The sequence below is a fragment of the Carlito syrichta genome, unplaced genomic scaffold (genome assembly GCF_000164805.1).
Source record: "Carlito syrichta isolate Samal-C Ts95f unplaced genomic scaffold, Tarsius_syrichta-2.0.1 Scaffold306742, whole genome shotgun sequence".
NCBI classification, from domain to species: Eukaryota; Metazoa; Chordata; class Mammalia; order Primates; family Tarsiidae; genus Carlito; species Carlito syrichta.
The window spans coordinates 374,609-390,382 of record NW_007250838.1 but is presented as its reverse complement, the minus strand read 5'-3'; the positions used below and the strand labels follow the sequence as shown (position 1 = coordinate 390,382).

General features: G+C 41.8%; 1 protein-coding gene across 3 annotated transcripts in view; it reads left to right on the top strand.

The window, feature by feature from the left end:
• ESR2 (estrogen receptor 2) overlaps positions 1-15,774 on the top strand; it is a 66,828-nt gene that overhangs the window by 3,723 nt on the left and 47,331 nt on the right. For all 3 annotated transcript variants that reach the window (XM_008063319.1, XM_008063318.1, XM_008063320.1), the window contains exon 3: positions 10,365-10,481. In XM_008063319.1, coding sequence (XP_008061510.1) covers positions 10,365-10,481 — 117 coding nt within the window. The remainder of the gene's footprint in view (positions 1-10,364; positions 10,482-15,774) is intronic.

The window sequence follows — 15,774 nt, the reverse complement described above, 5'->3', positions numbered from 1 at the left end:
GGTTGTTTCAAGTGCAGAGTACATTGTCTTTCATTGCAGATTTCTGCTCTAGAATCCCAAGATTATAGAGCAACTCGAATGGGTGTTGCCTCCACTGTCACCCGCAGGGTGTGGCGGGGAGATATCCAGTTACAACCTTGTGAAGATGTCACTTGGGCAAGATGTATGCTCATTAGGAGTCACAAAGGTTGTTTCTTTCTTTGACTTATATGTTTAATATATGGCATGACTTATGTCTAATACATGGCACAATTAACAGTCATGAGATGGATTGGCTCCTGAGGAAGACAGAATAAATACATTTTATGGAAAAGTTCAAAAATCAGGCATTCAACTGCCGTGGACTTTGAGAATTGATCTGGGGACATGTCTTCTCCTGGGTTAGTAGAACCTCTGTTTGCAATCTCCTTGTTTTCTGGGCTGAGTTTAAACTCCTTTCCATAACTTTCTCCTAATTCATTCTGGAACTTTTTTTTTTTCTTTAAATTATCTTTTTAAAGAATAGTTTTTTTAAAAAAGTCAACTTGAAGTTGTGTACCCCTGGTTTCAAGGCAGTCAACCGGTCTCCCCGCCAGCTTGTCTTGACAACTTGATTTGTAAGCTGCTTGACTGTATCTCGATCATATTTCTGTCCCCTCAAGTGCATTGGGAACTGTGTGGTGTCTGGCATCCGTTGATACTGATCTCTTTGACTTCTCCATGCAATGAGTTGCCATCAGAGTGATAAATGCTGCTGTTCTCTCCTGGGCTGTGGAGGACATGGAGACAGGCTCCTCTTTGCCTCTTCTGGTCCAGACGAAGGAATGGCCTGTATTTCTAGCTTGTTCTTTACTTTTCATTCTATTGGTATTCATTTAACAAATATTTACTGAGCACTGGACCAGGCTTGTGGATATTGTGGTGAACAAGACTATAGATTATAAATTTCATGAGGGCAAGGATTTTTGTCCATGTTGTACACTGCTGGCACCCAACATATCCTTGAATGATGGTTTAAAAAAAAAAAATGAATCAGGCTTATATTATGCATAGGGTTCTGTATCCTTTTTCACTTTAATGATATTCACTTACCATTTCCCCATGTTGTTAAATTTCTGGAAACCTTTTTCACAACTGTGTAATATTCTATCTTGTGATCAGATTTATCTAACATTTTGTTGTTGAAGACTTTTATTGTCTGTTATTATTTTTTAAAATGCTGTGGTTAATATATTCACAAAACTTTGAATAAGTTTCTAGTAGTTTCTCTGGATAGCTTTTTTAGCACAAGTCTGTAGGGTCAGAATGTATTAATGTTTAAAATTCTTGCCAGGTGTTTTCAAGTGTTTCTGAAAAAGGTTGTACAGACTTACTCTTTCACTAGCAGTGAAGCTCCTGGTAACATTGAGTCTTCATACCACAAATTTGAAACATTGCTAGATTGACAGATGATATATGATATCTTTTGGTTTTTAATTTGCTTCTCTTTATTAGGGAGGTAGTTTTTTTCATAAATGTATCTGTCCTTTGTATTTTATCTTCTTCATTCAGAGGTTTTGCTCATTTTTCTAGTGAATTCTGGCATTTTCCTGTAACTTATTGTGTGATTTATATTGTATGTTTTTTTATCACAAGTAGGACAAATATTTTCCCCATTGATTCCGATTTTGACATGCAGAAATATTTAATTTTCAGATAATCAAATATCATCAACTTTGATATTTTTTAATATAATTTTTAAACCTAAAATGTCCTTTACATCCAGACATTAAATAAACTTTGGCCTCTGTTTTATTTAATAGTTTGTTTTTACTTTTCATTTTCCAGAAGGAATTTATTTTGGCATATGAAATGAAATAAGAATTAAATGCTTTTAGCTCTAAATAGCCAATGTTCTCCACATCATTTTATGAATAAATCCACCTATTTTTCACTGAGTTAAAGTATGGGAGTTGAGTTTTTTAAACGCTGAGTTTGAGATATAATTTACCTGTTTTAATTATATAGATTTATGAGTTTTAAAAATACGTGTATTCATGTAGCCACCACCATGATTAAGATGTGAATGTTATTATCACCTCCAAAGTTCCCTCATGTCCATTGTGATCAATCTCCCCTGAATTTCCCAGGCTCTGGCAACCACTGAGCTGTTTTCTGCCCCTATGGTTTTTGCCTTTTTGAGAACGTCATATAATAGAATCATGAAGTATGTAACCATTTGTGTTTGACTTTTCACTTATCATGATGCTTTTGAGAGTTATCTATGTTGTGGCTTGTATCAGTAGTTCATCCCTTTTGTTTCTGCATAATATTCCAATGTATAGATATGCTACAGTTTGTTTATTTGTTCATTTGAGTTGTTTTCAGTTTTGTGCTATCTTGAATAAAACTTTTATGAACATTCATGCATTTCTGTCTCTCTGTGCAGACATATGTTTTTGTTTCTTTTAGGGACCTAGAAGTAAAATTGCTGGTTGTGTGATAAATGTACGTTTAATGCTATAAGAAACTAATAAATCGTTTTCCAAGAATGCTGGACCACTTTGCATTCTTGACAACAACATGTGAGAGTTCCCATTGCTTCATACCCTTTTTACTTTTAGCTATTTTAATGGGTGTGCTGTCGTATCTCATTGTGGTTTCAATTTGCATTTCCCTGAGTACTGATTAATCTGAACATCTTTTCATGTTTTCATTGATTGTTTTTGTATATATATATAAATGTGATATGTTAAGCTCTTACATATACTAATGCTTTTTTCTGACTTCCATTGATCTATCTTTTCATTCTTGTGTCAGAACTGCGTCACTTTAACAATTGTAGTTTTATTTATTTTATTTTTATTGCTTTTTGGAGTCAGGATCTCACTCTGTTGCCCAGGCTGGAGTGCAGTGGCATGATAATACCTCACCACAGCCTTGACCTCCTGGGCTCAGGTGACCCTGCCTCAGCCTCCTGAGTAGCTGGGACTACAGGCATGTGCCACCATTTATTTATATATATTTTTTGTAGAGACAAAGTCTTGCTGAGTTGCCGAGGCTTGATCTCCTGGGCTCAAGTGATTCTCCTGCCTCAGCCTCCCAAAGTGCTGAGATGACAGGTATAAGCCCCATATCTGGCCTATTGTGGTTTTATAATACATTTCATATCTGCTTCTACAAGTTTAAAAAAATGTCCTAGCCATTTTCTCATGTTTATTTGTCCACAGGAATGTTAGAATAATTTTGTTATGTGGCCACACATCCTTAAAGTTAGAGAAAGTGAGGATTTTTTTTTTAAACTAAAGAATAATCTTGAAAGGAATCCTTATAATAGTCTCTATATGAGGAAACTTGCTCTATCACAATTTATTTAGATCTGTTATATATCTTATGAATTTTTGTTAGCTTTTCAAATATCTAGTACACTTCTCAATGGTATTTCTAACTTTTTATTCTTTTGGTTATTTATCTTATTTTCATAAATAATAGTAATTGTTGCTTATATATTCTGCTATTCACTGTCATTTTGATACTTATAATAATGCTTTATCATTGTTCTTTGAAAGTTTAAAATCTACTTGACTGCTTCTCATAGATCTTCAGCTCTTTGAGTTTTTGTTTGTTTGTTGAGTTGCAGTCTCACTCTGTCAGGATGGTGTGCAGTGGCACAGTCACAGCTCACTGAAGCTTTGACCTCCTGGGCTCAGGTGATCTTTCTACCTCAATATCTTGAGTAGCTGGAATACAAGTGTGTGTTATGCCCAGCTAATTGTTTGGTTTTTTCTTTTTTGTAGAGATGAGGTCTCCCTGTGTCACCCAGGCTGGTCTTGAATTCTTGGGCTTAAGCAATCCTTCCACCTAGGCCTCCCAAAGTGCTGGGATTACAGGTGTGAGCCACCATGCCCAGCTAGCTCTTTGTTTCTTAATGCTTTAGAGGCTGAGTTTTATTTTTTATTTTTGTAAAGACAAGGTTTTGCTATGTTGCTGAGGCTGGTCTTGAACTCCTGAGCTCAAAGGATCCTCCTGCCTCGACCTCCCAAAATGCTGGGATTACAAGAGTGGGCCATCATACCCAGCCTTGATGCTGAGCTTTAAATTGGAAGCTCCAACAGTCCCTAGGTTATGTAAATAAAAGATTACACCTATTTGGCCTTGAACTCAAGGTTGTCTTGAGGGAATAAGACACAAGCTAGATGCCTGCTGTTGCGGCATAAGAGTGCCAGGGAAGGCATAGGTGATAAACATTACTCTATTTTTGAAATAAGAAAACAGGCTGAACTGAGACCAAACCCACATCTTCTGATTCCAAGTACAGTGTTTTCTCTTTTTTTGCCATGAACCTGGAAGTATACAATAGTAGGTGTGCAGAGTCAATACTTTTGCAGAGAAACAAAGTTAACCTTTTATACTTTACACACACACACACACACACACACACACACACACACACACACACACACATATTTTTTTGAGTTGAAGTATCACTCTGTCACCCAGGCTGGAGTGCAGTGGCATGCTCAAGGTCACCCCAGCCTCGACCTGCTGGGCTCAGGTGATCCTTCTGCTTCAGTCTTCCAAGTAGCCAGAACTACAGGCATGCGCTACCATGCCTGGCTAATTTTTTAATTTATTGTAGAGATGAGGTCTCGCCAAGTTGCCCAGACTGTTCTTGAACCCGTGGGCTCAGATAATCCTCCCAAAGTGCTGGGATTATAGGCTTGAGCCACTGTGCCTGGCCATGATTTCTATTATTAAAAACATACTTTTCCTATAAAAGTTTATATCCTAAATTTTAAGAATTAACTACATATTTGGTTTAGAATTTGCTTTGAACTTTTCCCTCTGTTTTGTTAATGTTGAGTAGTATGCTTCTAAGACTGTTGAGGCAAGAAAACTAATTTTAACACATTTGAGATACTTGGTGTAGCTTGAGGATTTTTTTGGGAGGGTTAGGCTGAAATGAAGTGAACCATTACACCTTCTTACATAAGACATTTTCCTAGGCTATTTTTAGTGAGCATATTTACATTATTGTGCTTTCTCATCTCCTTTTAAAAGTAGAGCTGAACATGATGGCCCATGCCTATAGGCCCAGCTGTTTGGGAGGCTGAGGCAGGAGGACTGCTTGAGGCCAGGAGTTCAAGTTCAACATGAGGAATGCAGTGAGACCTGTCTCTAAAATAAATAACTAAATATATATAATATATATTATTTTAAAAGTTAAATTATCTTTTGTTTTCTTTTTAGAGATAGGTTCTTGCTCTGTCACCCAGGCTGAAATCTAGTGGTGCTATCATAGCTCACTACAGCTTTGAACTCCTGGTCTCAAGCAGTTCTCCCACTTTAGCTTCCTCAGTAATTGGGACTACAGGCATTTACCACCAAGCCTAGCTAATTTTTAAAGTTTTTTGCAGAGACGGGGCCTTACTATATTGCCTAGGCTGGTTTGACTCCTGGGCTCATGTGATCCTCCCACCTTGGCCTCTGAAAGTGCTAGGATATAAATGTGAGCCACTGTGTCCAGCCTGAATTTTCTTTTAAAGTAAACACTGAGCGGGGAGGGGAAATGAACCTCTAGTTGTTTCTCAAATGCTTATTGCTATAACCTCTTTAAAAAACCAGCAAAGATTATATCATGTGTCGTTTTCAGAATGTTAAGACAGCACTTGAAAGATTGCTACTGTTATGGAAAGTATTATGGGATTTCATATATCTTCTGACTATAAAGCATTATGTTCTAAAGTATAGTAGAAAATTTCTGATTATAAATATGTTTTGACAGTTATAACTTTACTTTTATAAATGATGGTTACATGTTTCTTTAAAAAACATTTATGGCCAGGCTCATGCCTATAATTCCAGCACTTTGAGGGACTGAGGCGGGATGATTCCTTGAGCCCAGGAATTTGAGACCAGCCTGGGCAACAGAGCAAGACATTGTCTTTCTAAAAAACCCCAAAACTTTTCTGACACACTTTATCTATTCAGTTAAGAATAGAACCTGTGGATATGATGAAAGGGTTGCTTTCTTAGTTAGTTTACATTATATGGTAAATGGTGATGGGAAAATCACTCTTGGATTATGCTATGATCTTATAAGACTTCATCACAGCAGACTGGAGAGAGGTTGGAAGTTAGAGAGAGCTGCTCTTCCTGCCTGGAAGGAAGCAGACATCATATGAGCTGCCTCAAGGAACTGCAGGTGCCTCCAGGAGTGAGAGCAGTGTCCAGCTGATAGCTAGCAGGAAATGGGGACCTCAGTCCTACAACCACAAGGGGCTGATCCTGCCAACAATTTGCATGAGGGTGGAAGAGGACCCCGAGCTTCAGATGAGAAGGTGGCCCAGGCCACACGCCATATTTGCAGCCTTGTGAGACCCTCAGTGTGCCTAGCTGTGCCTGACATGGAAACGATGACATAATAAATCTGCATTGTTTCAAGCTGTTAAATTTGTAGAAATTTGTTACATGACTTAGAAAATGAAAACAATAACCTTAAGGAGATTATTGAACAGAGCTTACATTTTTTTTCATTTGGAAAACAAGAATCGTAGTTCTTTATAGGAAAGTTATAGGATTAAATGAAGCGTTGATGAAAGGACTGGAAATCAGTAGGGTGTCAGGCAGGTTGGTATGTCAGGCTGGGTAGGCATTGCTTCCGGCACATGGCCCTGGGAAGGGTCACCAAGAGAGTGATTTTTGCACCTTTGAGGGGAGGTATCTTACTAGTCCTAAAACTGTAGTTTGCAGTTTGCGGGTACTCCTAGGCCAGTGCAGGGCGTAGTGGTACAGATACAAATTGCTGAATTTCTGTTTGTGTTTTGTTGAACAGATGTCCCTGAAATCTACCTAGAGCAGGAGAAAATTATGAACTTTGATTATGATCCAAACAAAAACCGCATCTTTTGGAGAATGTTATTTAAAATCAAGTGAGCTGTCCGTCTCTCCCTTCCTCCCCCCCTTGTCCCCTACTGTCCCCTCTGCCGTCTCCTAAAAAGAAGAAAAAGGAGAGAAATAAAATCGAGTAAGCTGGGGAAAGGAAAGTTAATTTGAGGAATTAGAGCAATAACATCTGAAATATAGATAACTTTCGATTTATCTGTATTTGAATGTTATGGAAACATCTTTTTAAAAAAATTAGTCTTGGCCGGGCATGGTGGCTCAAGCTTGTAATCCCAACACTTTGGGAGGCAGAGGCGAGAGGATTGCCTAAACCCAGGGATTCGCGACCAGGCTGGGCAACGTGGTGAGATCTTGTGTCTACAACTGAAAACTAGATAAATAAAAATAAAAATAATTAGCCGGGCTCAGTGACTCAGCCTGTAATCCCGCACCTTTGGGAGGCTGAGGTGAGTGGATTGCCTGAGCCCGCGGGTTCGAGACCCGCCTGGGCAGCGAGACCTCATCTCTACAGTGAATCAAAAAATCAGCCGGGCGTGGGAGCGCATGCCTGTAATTCCGGCTACTCGGAAGGCTGAGGCGGAAGGATCGCCGGAGCCCAGCAGGTCGAGGCTGCGGTGGCCGGGAGCGGCCACTGCACTCCAGTCTGGGTGACAGAGTGAGACTCCAACTCAAAAATAAATAAATAAATAAATAAAAATAAAAATAATTAATCTCAAACTTACAGAAAATGTGCTTGTATGGCATAAATAACCTTTTCCCTTGAATTCTTTGAGATTGAGTTGCCAACGTTATAACCATCACCCTCAAATACTATAACATGTATTTTCTCTTTCTTTCGTCAGGGTCTCACTCTGTTGCCCAGGCTAGAATAAAGTGGCACAATCTTGGCTCACCACAACTTTGACCTTTTGGGCTCAGGCAATTCTTCCACCTCAGCCTCCTGAGTAGTTGGGACTACAGGTGTGCACCACCACACCCTTCTAATTTTCTGACACTTTGTAGAGACGAGGGCTTGCCGTGTTGCCCAGGCTGGTCTAGAACTCCTAGACTCAAGCAGTCCTCCCACCTCAGTCTCCTAAAATGCTGAGATTACAGGTGTGAGCCATGTACCCAGCTATTGCATGCATTTTCTAGATAGCCACACACAATTGTCAGAATTGGGTAATTAGGGTTGATACATTGTTACCACCGAATCCTCAGATTCCATTCAAGCTTTGCCAACTTTCCCAATAGAGCCCTCCACAGCAAGAGGACCCAGCGTAGAGTCACACTTTGCCTTTGGTTGTTACATTGTTTGCTTCTGTCTGTCGAGAATAATTTTCTGTCTTTCTTTGGGTTTCATGATCTTGATATGTTTGAAGACTTAGGCTGATTATTTTGCAGATTGTCCCTTACTTTGGGTTTGTCTGGGATTTCCTCCTCATTAGATTCAGCTTGCACGTCATTGGCAGGAATGTCACAGAAGCAATGCTGTGTGTTCTTCTCACTCCTTCACCTGGCACATGATTTCAGTTTGTCCCATTCCTAGTGATGTTCACTTTGATGATTTGATTAAAGTTATGCCTTCCAGGCTTCTTCGCTGTAAAATTACCCTTTTCTCTTTGTAATTAATTAGTGTTTTTGATGGGAGATCCCTTGAGACTATGTCAATATCCCATTACTCGTTAAATCTTCAGGTAATTAATTTATATCTGTATAACTTATGGTTTCCTATTTTCTACAATGGATTACTATGTGTTAGCACCTTCTGTATTGTTTTGATGTCCAAATTATCTCAGATTTGGCCAGTAGGAACCCTTAAACTGACTTCTCTGTGTTTTTGGACACGAACCCACAATTCTGTGGGTGCATTGCTGCTTCCTGGGACAATAGGATGTTTCAGGCTTGTCTTGGGCCTTCCCTAGTCCAGTCCTGGAATCGGCTGTTTTCCCTTGGATCCCTGTTTCCTCTTAGTGGAGAATGATATTTATAAACCAAGATCTGGGTGCTCTTTGCTCATTCCTGATGTCCCTGTTCCCAGACCCTTGCAAGGGATAGAGTTAGGGAATATATTATATATTTATGCATATATAGGTGTGCACATGTCTGTGTTTCTATGTCTGTATCTTTTGAAAATCATATGTTCATCTCAGTATCTTTGATTCCAATTCAGTACCATAAGATTTGGTCTAATTTACCCCCTTTCCATATTTGCATTTCCTTATTTCCCTTCTTTAATCCAAGGAATCTGGCTCCTATGATTCTTTTTTTTTTTTTGAGTCTGGGTCTCACTCTGTCACCTAGGTTGGAGCGCAGTGGCACCATCATGGCTCCCTGCAGCCTCGACCTGCTGGGCTCAGGTGATCTTTCTGCCTCTGCCTCCTGAGTAGCTCCACCATGCCCAGCTAATTTAAAATTTTTTTTGGTAGAGATGTGATCTCTCGCTATGTTGCCCAGGCTGGTCTTGAACTCTTGGACTCAAGCAGTCCTCCTGCCTCAGCCTCCCAAAGTGCTGGCATGACAGGCATGAGCCACCATGCCTGGTCTTGATTCTTTTTTTTGAGTTGGAGTCTCACTCCATCGCCCTGACTGGAGTGCAGTGGCACGCTCCCAGTCACTGCAGCCTTGACCTGCTGGGCTCCAGCGATCCTTCCACCTCAGCCTTCTAAGTAGCCAGAACTACAGGCATGTGCTGCCATGCCCAGCTAATTTTTGATTTATTGTAGAGTCGAGGTCTCGCCAAGTTGCCCAGGCGGGTCTTGAACCTCAGGCAATCCACTCGTCTCAGCCTCCCAAAGTGCTTGGGATTACAGGCTGAGCCACCAAGCCTGGCCTCAATTCTTAATATATCTACTTATTCAATCAATACCTCTGTATGACAAGCATTTTTCTGTTGCTGCCACTGTTCCTCATTCAGGTGGACACATTCTTCACTCCATTCTGAGCTTTAATACTCTGTACTTTGGACTGTACAGAGAAGCCTTCTTCACCCTGCTCAGGATCCAGTGCCACTCACTCCATTCACCCATGTGGGCAACCTGTTTACTGGACCGTTATTAACAACAACAACTGCTTCATTTTTGCACAGCTGATCTATGCTCATTGCACAACATTCAAACTCTATAGAAGACATTCCCTCTTTCTTTTTTTTTTTTTTTTTTTAGTTAGAGTCTCACTCTGTTGCCCAGACTGGAGTGCAGTGGCCGCTCCCAGCCACCACAGCCTCGACCTGCTGGGTTCCGGCGATCCTTCCGCCTCAGCCTTCCGAGTAGCCGGAATTACAGGCATGCGCTACCACACCTGGCTGATTTTTTTGATTTATTGTAGAGATGAAGTCTCGCTGCCCAGGCGGGTCTCAAACCCGCGGGCTCAGGCAATCCACTCACCTCAGCCTCCCAAAGGTGCGGGATTACAGGCTGAGCCACGGAGCCCGGCTTTCAACTATGCAGTGTTGTGACCAGGAAGAGGTTTAACCGAGATATTGTAACAATAACCTTTTTTCCCTCCTTGCTCTGCTGTAGGACACAATGATTATATTTGTCCAGCTACAAACCAGTGTACGATCGACAAGAACCGGCGGAAGAGCTGCCAGGCCTGCCGACTCCGCAAGTGCTATGAAGTAGGAATGGTGAAGTGTGGTGAGTGCTTGCTTTTCCTCTTACTGAATGGGGCCATGCTAGCATGGTGTCTTCTGAGGTCCTGAGGACAGGTAGCCTGGAGGAGAGGAGATTCAGGTTGTGATCATGATCTTAAAGCATGTGTGTGTTGTCTCACTGGAGGGGGTATTGACTTACTTTCTGCAGCTGCAGAGAGCAGAGCTGGGGTGAATGGAGCACGTTGCAGGAGGCAGATATTGGCCCAAGGTCAGGAAGAAGGTTCTACAGTTCTAGTGGGCTGGCCATGGAATAGGCCAACACAGGGTTAGTGGGCTTCTGGTTTCTGACATTCTCACACAAGGGCTGGATGGCCACATGCCTGAGACCTTGACGAGCCCAAGTTCAAGAATGAAGTCCTGGTCAGCGTCCTCAGTGACTGCTTATAATGAGAAAGTAAAATATCTTTTGGATTACTTGGGTGGCCACAGGGAAGACTCATACCTATCCCAGTACTAGTGTTTTAGAAGTAGAAAAGAATAAGGCTGGGCATGGTGGCTCACACCTATAAATCCCCACACTTTGAGAGACTGTGGTGAGAGGATTTCCTGAACCTAGGGGTTCGAGACCAGCCTGGGCACCTTGGTGAGACCTTGTCTCTATAATAAATCAAAAAAGGAGCTGATCGTAGTGGTACACACCTGTAGTTCCAGCTATTTGGAAGGCTGAGGCAGAAGGATCACCTGAGCCTCGGAGGCTGAGACTGCAGGAGTTGTGAACATGCCATTGCACTCCAGCCTGGGCAACAGAGTGAGACTCAACTCAAAAAAGAAGTAGAAAAAAAATTATAGGAGTCAGAAACATGACAGAACTATGAAAAATACACAGAGCATAGATTTTGTTCTATGAAAGTATATATGAGTATATAGCATATAATATACACACATTCACATATAAACATATGCACATACATGAACACAAGGAAAAATGAGTATTTTTGTATAACAGTTGTCAAAGATGCCTACGTCCTGCCCTCTCTACCTGGCTAGCGTTTGGTTCACCTATCTGTACACATTTGCTTATGCATACACACTCGTATTGACCAATATTTTACCTGTGATTAGTTATAATCTCTCTCTTTGTAATTATTTGAATATTTAAAACAACAGCCTGACAATTTCTAAGTAGCTCTGGTTCTTGAACATTCTCTGCTGCTTTCTGCTTCTGTGTGTATATAGTAGGTTAGAGCCCTCACCTGGTCCAGAACTACAGCTGAAGTTCTCTTAACTCAGCACTCTCCTCTCCTTCCTGGAGTTCTGGCCTTCTCCATTTCCCCTTAAAACCTGCCAACACCCACAACCTCACAGTGTGTGTCGGTTACTCCCTCAAATGCTCGAACATTCCTGTACCCACCACTTCAGTTATATTCTTATCAGAAACCAGGGAGCGTCTTTCCAAATCTGCATATTTGTTACCTTATACAATTTAATGAAAAGTATGCAGACATGAAATATGAGTAGGAAAAGTTGTTTCTCTGAAAGCTTACTTGAAAGTTTTAAATAAAACCATAAAGGATGAATAGCTATTGAGTTAGGTTTTGGTGAGATTGGAGAAAAAGGAAAATCACAAACCTAGGAAGACTGTGAATTCAGATTTCCTTGGAAGTGTCTAGATTCTTGCACTGTTTTAAAGAAGCTGAAGCTGAAAATCCAGAGATAATGTCTCATGGGTGTGAATTATGCAGAAAAGCCACTTGTCTCTTTAAGCAGAGATGCTGAAAGAGAAAGCCTGGGCCCTCTGACCAAAGATTGCAAATAAATGTTTTATGTTTTCTGTTAAGGTCAATGTATGTGTTTTTTGAGAAAAATGCTTTCCAACCTAGTCTTGTGGTAGGAATGCTTTTATTATTATTATTATTTAAAAAAAATTTTTTTTTTTTGAGTTGGAGTCAGTCTCACTCTGTTGCCCAGACTGGAGTGCAGTGTCACACTCCCGGCCACTGCAATCTCGCCCTGCTGGGCTCCGGCGATCCTTCCGCCTCAACCTTCCAAGTAGCTGGAACTGTAGGTGTGCACTACCACGCCCAGCTAAGTTTTGATTTATTATAGAGACGAGGTCTCACCAATTTGCCTGGGTGGGTCTCGAACCCACGGACTCTCACAATCCACTTGTCTTGGCCTCTCAAAGTGCTGGGATTGCAGGCTGAGGCACCGAGTCCAACCAGGAATGCTTTTACTGTATTAGGATCTGTTGCCTAAATGTAACCCTCATAGTTCAGAGTTTGTGGTGGGAGGAGTTATGAGTGTTGGATCCCATAGACAGAGTCTCATTTTTGTTTCATTGCTTTTCTCTGACTGTGGCTGTGCTAAAACTACTTGCCCTCTCTGGCCCTTGAGCAGAAATATCTGCTTTCCCGGGTTTTGTGACATATATGAGGGGAAACACCATCCCCCAAAATCAGAATTTATTTATACAATATTATATATTTATTCTTACACGTTTAAACTTCAGTCACTTTCAAAGGTGCATCTCCCTTTGGTGCAGTACACCTATTGGGATTCTTTTTCCACTGCTCAGAACAGTTTCTGAACTTATCAATTTCAATGCCTGTTAGTGCTTCTGCTGTTTTTTTGTTTCACCTCTTCCACAATGGCAAAACGTCTCCCTTTGAGGACTTTTTTTTATCCAGGAAACAAAAACAAAAGTGGCTCAAGGTGAGACTGGGTGAATAGGGAGGGTAGGGCATGGGAGTCATACTGTTTTTGGTCAAAAATTGCTGAACACTCAATGTGATGTGGGCATGTGTGCTTGTAAAACACCCATCATAAAATGGGCAAATCATTAAAGAATCTCCAAAAAAAAAAAAAAATTCACTCAAGTCAGGTGCGATGACTCACACCTGGAATCCCAGCACTTTGGGAGGCAGAAGTGAGAGGATTGCTTGCACTCCATGGGTGGGCCAGACTGGACAACTTACTGAGACCTTGTGTATACAGTAAATCAAAAAATTAGCCAGGCATGGCGGTGTGCACCTGTAGTTCCACTTACTTGGAAGGCTGAGGTAGAAGAATCACCTGAGCCCAGCAGGTTGAGGCTGCGGTGGCTGTGAGTGCACCACTGCACTCCAGCCTGGGTGACAGAGTGAGACTCCAACTAAAAATAAAAAATCATTGAAGCTGAATGCAGCCTCTCACAACAACGCTAGCTAATACACTGATGCCAGTAGGTTCCTGGAACACTTACCTTGCCTGCCCTCCAGAAAATAATTCTGTTTTTTGGGGGGCTACCCCTCATATAAAGACTTAGCATGTGTCTGGCACTCAGTCTTTTAGTTTTTCTCTTTTTCTCCCTTGTGGAAATGCTCATCAAAGTGATGAGTTTTGATCCAATACAGTTACATAAGACAGAGCATAGAGAGATCATTAAAGTGTTTTTCGTGGAAAAGGGAACCAGAGAAAAGGTTGTTGAATTTAGCCAGAAAGTTACTGGATAGGGCTCTCTAAGAAGCATTATATTCTCTTTGGAGATTGCAGAAGAAATGAATGGGTTGATGTGCCCACGTAGTTGGGTATTTTGTCCTTCACTGAGCACAGGGAAAAACCATGAAGGATGAACTTTCTTAACCAAGTCTGTCTCCTTTCCTACCATTTTTCGTCTCTGCCCTCCCCAAAGCCTTCTACCCACATTTTTCCTTCTATCTAGTCCTGGAGGAGTAGGGGTTCTGCCTATGTTCTGGATCCTTCTCTACTATTCTGCTTCCGCTTTTTTCAGCAAGCATGTCTCTTCTGTTAGCACCTTTTTCTTCTTTGTTTCTGATCTTTTCCACTGAAGTTTTGATAAATGGTTATTTAAATGGTAGGATGACACCCACCTAGACTAACTTCAGGGCTAAAGCTTAATGATAAGGATACAATGAAATATAAAAAGCCAGGAAAGCGATCTGAATAGCCATGAATTTGGTCTGTGTCCCTGTGTTGGGACAGTAGCTTGGCATCTTTTGGATTCTGTCTCTTTATTCACCTGCTGTATATATTTCCATGAAAGTGTATGTCAGAGGTAGGTGGTACAAAATAGTGTTTAAAAGCACCAGCTTTGCTAGGCACGGTGGCTCATGCTTATAATCCCAGCACTTTGGGAGGCCGAGGCGAGAGGATTGCCTGAGCCCACGGGTTCGAGACCAGCCTGGACAACTTGGCGAGACCTTGTCTCAACAATAAATCAAGAAAAATTAGCTGGGCATGGTGGGTACACACCTATAGTTCTAGCTACTTGGAAACCTGAGGTAGAAGGATCACCTGAGCCCAGCAGGTTGAGGCTGCAGTGTCAGTGAGCATGCCACTGCAATCCAGCCTGGGCAGCAGAGTAAGACTGACTTAAACAAGCGAACGAACAAACAAACAAAGCCCCAGCTCTGGATTCAGACTACTGCTTGGGCATTGATTCAGCTTCTGCTGTTTTCTGCTTTGGTCAAGTTATTTGAGCTCTCTTATGCTGGTTCTTCCTCTGTAAGTGGGTGTATAATAGCTCCTGTCCTGTATGACAGTTGTCAGGGCAAGGTAATCTACACACAATGCACAATGCCTGGTACACAGAGGCTTCCAGTAGATGTTAGCTACCATCATTATTGTTTAGGCTGGAGCTGTTTACCACTGCCTAATCTGAAATACTCCTATTTGGTTTCTTTTTTCTTTTTTTTTTTTGAGTTGGAGTCTCACTCTGTTGCCCAGACTGGGGTGCAGTGGTCACTCCCGGCCACCGCAGCCTCGACCCGCTGGGCTCCGGCGATCCTTCCGCCTCAGCCTTCCAAGTAGCTGGAACTACAGGCGCGTGCTACCACGCCCGGCTAGTTTTTGATTTATAGTGGAGATGAGGTCTCGCCAAGTTGCCCAGGTGGGTCTCGAACTCGCGGGCTCAGGCAATCCACTCACCTCAGCCTCCCAAAGTGCTGGGATTACAGGCTGAGCCACCAAGCCCGGCCTATTTGGTTTCTTACTAGTCTCTTCCTTCCTTCCTTCCTTCCTTCCTTCCTTCCTTCTTTCTTCTTTTCAATTTATTTATTTTATTTTACGTTTTTTTTGAGTCAGAGTCTCATTGTCTTGCCCAGGCTGGAGTGCAGTGGCATCCTCACGGCCACCGCAGTTTCGACCTGCTGGGGCTCAGGTGATCCTTTTGTTTCAATCTTCCTAGTGCCACCCTGGTTAACTGATTTTTTGATTTATTGTAGCTATGAGGTCTTGCCATGTTGCTCAGGCTGGTCTCAAAACCCTGAGCTCAGGTAATACTCTCACCTCTGCCTCCCAAATTGCTGGGGTTACAGACGTGAGCCACCATGCTCAAC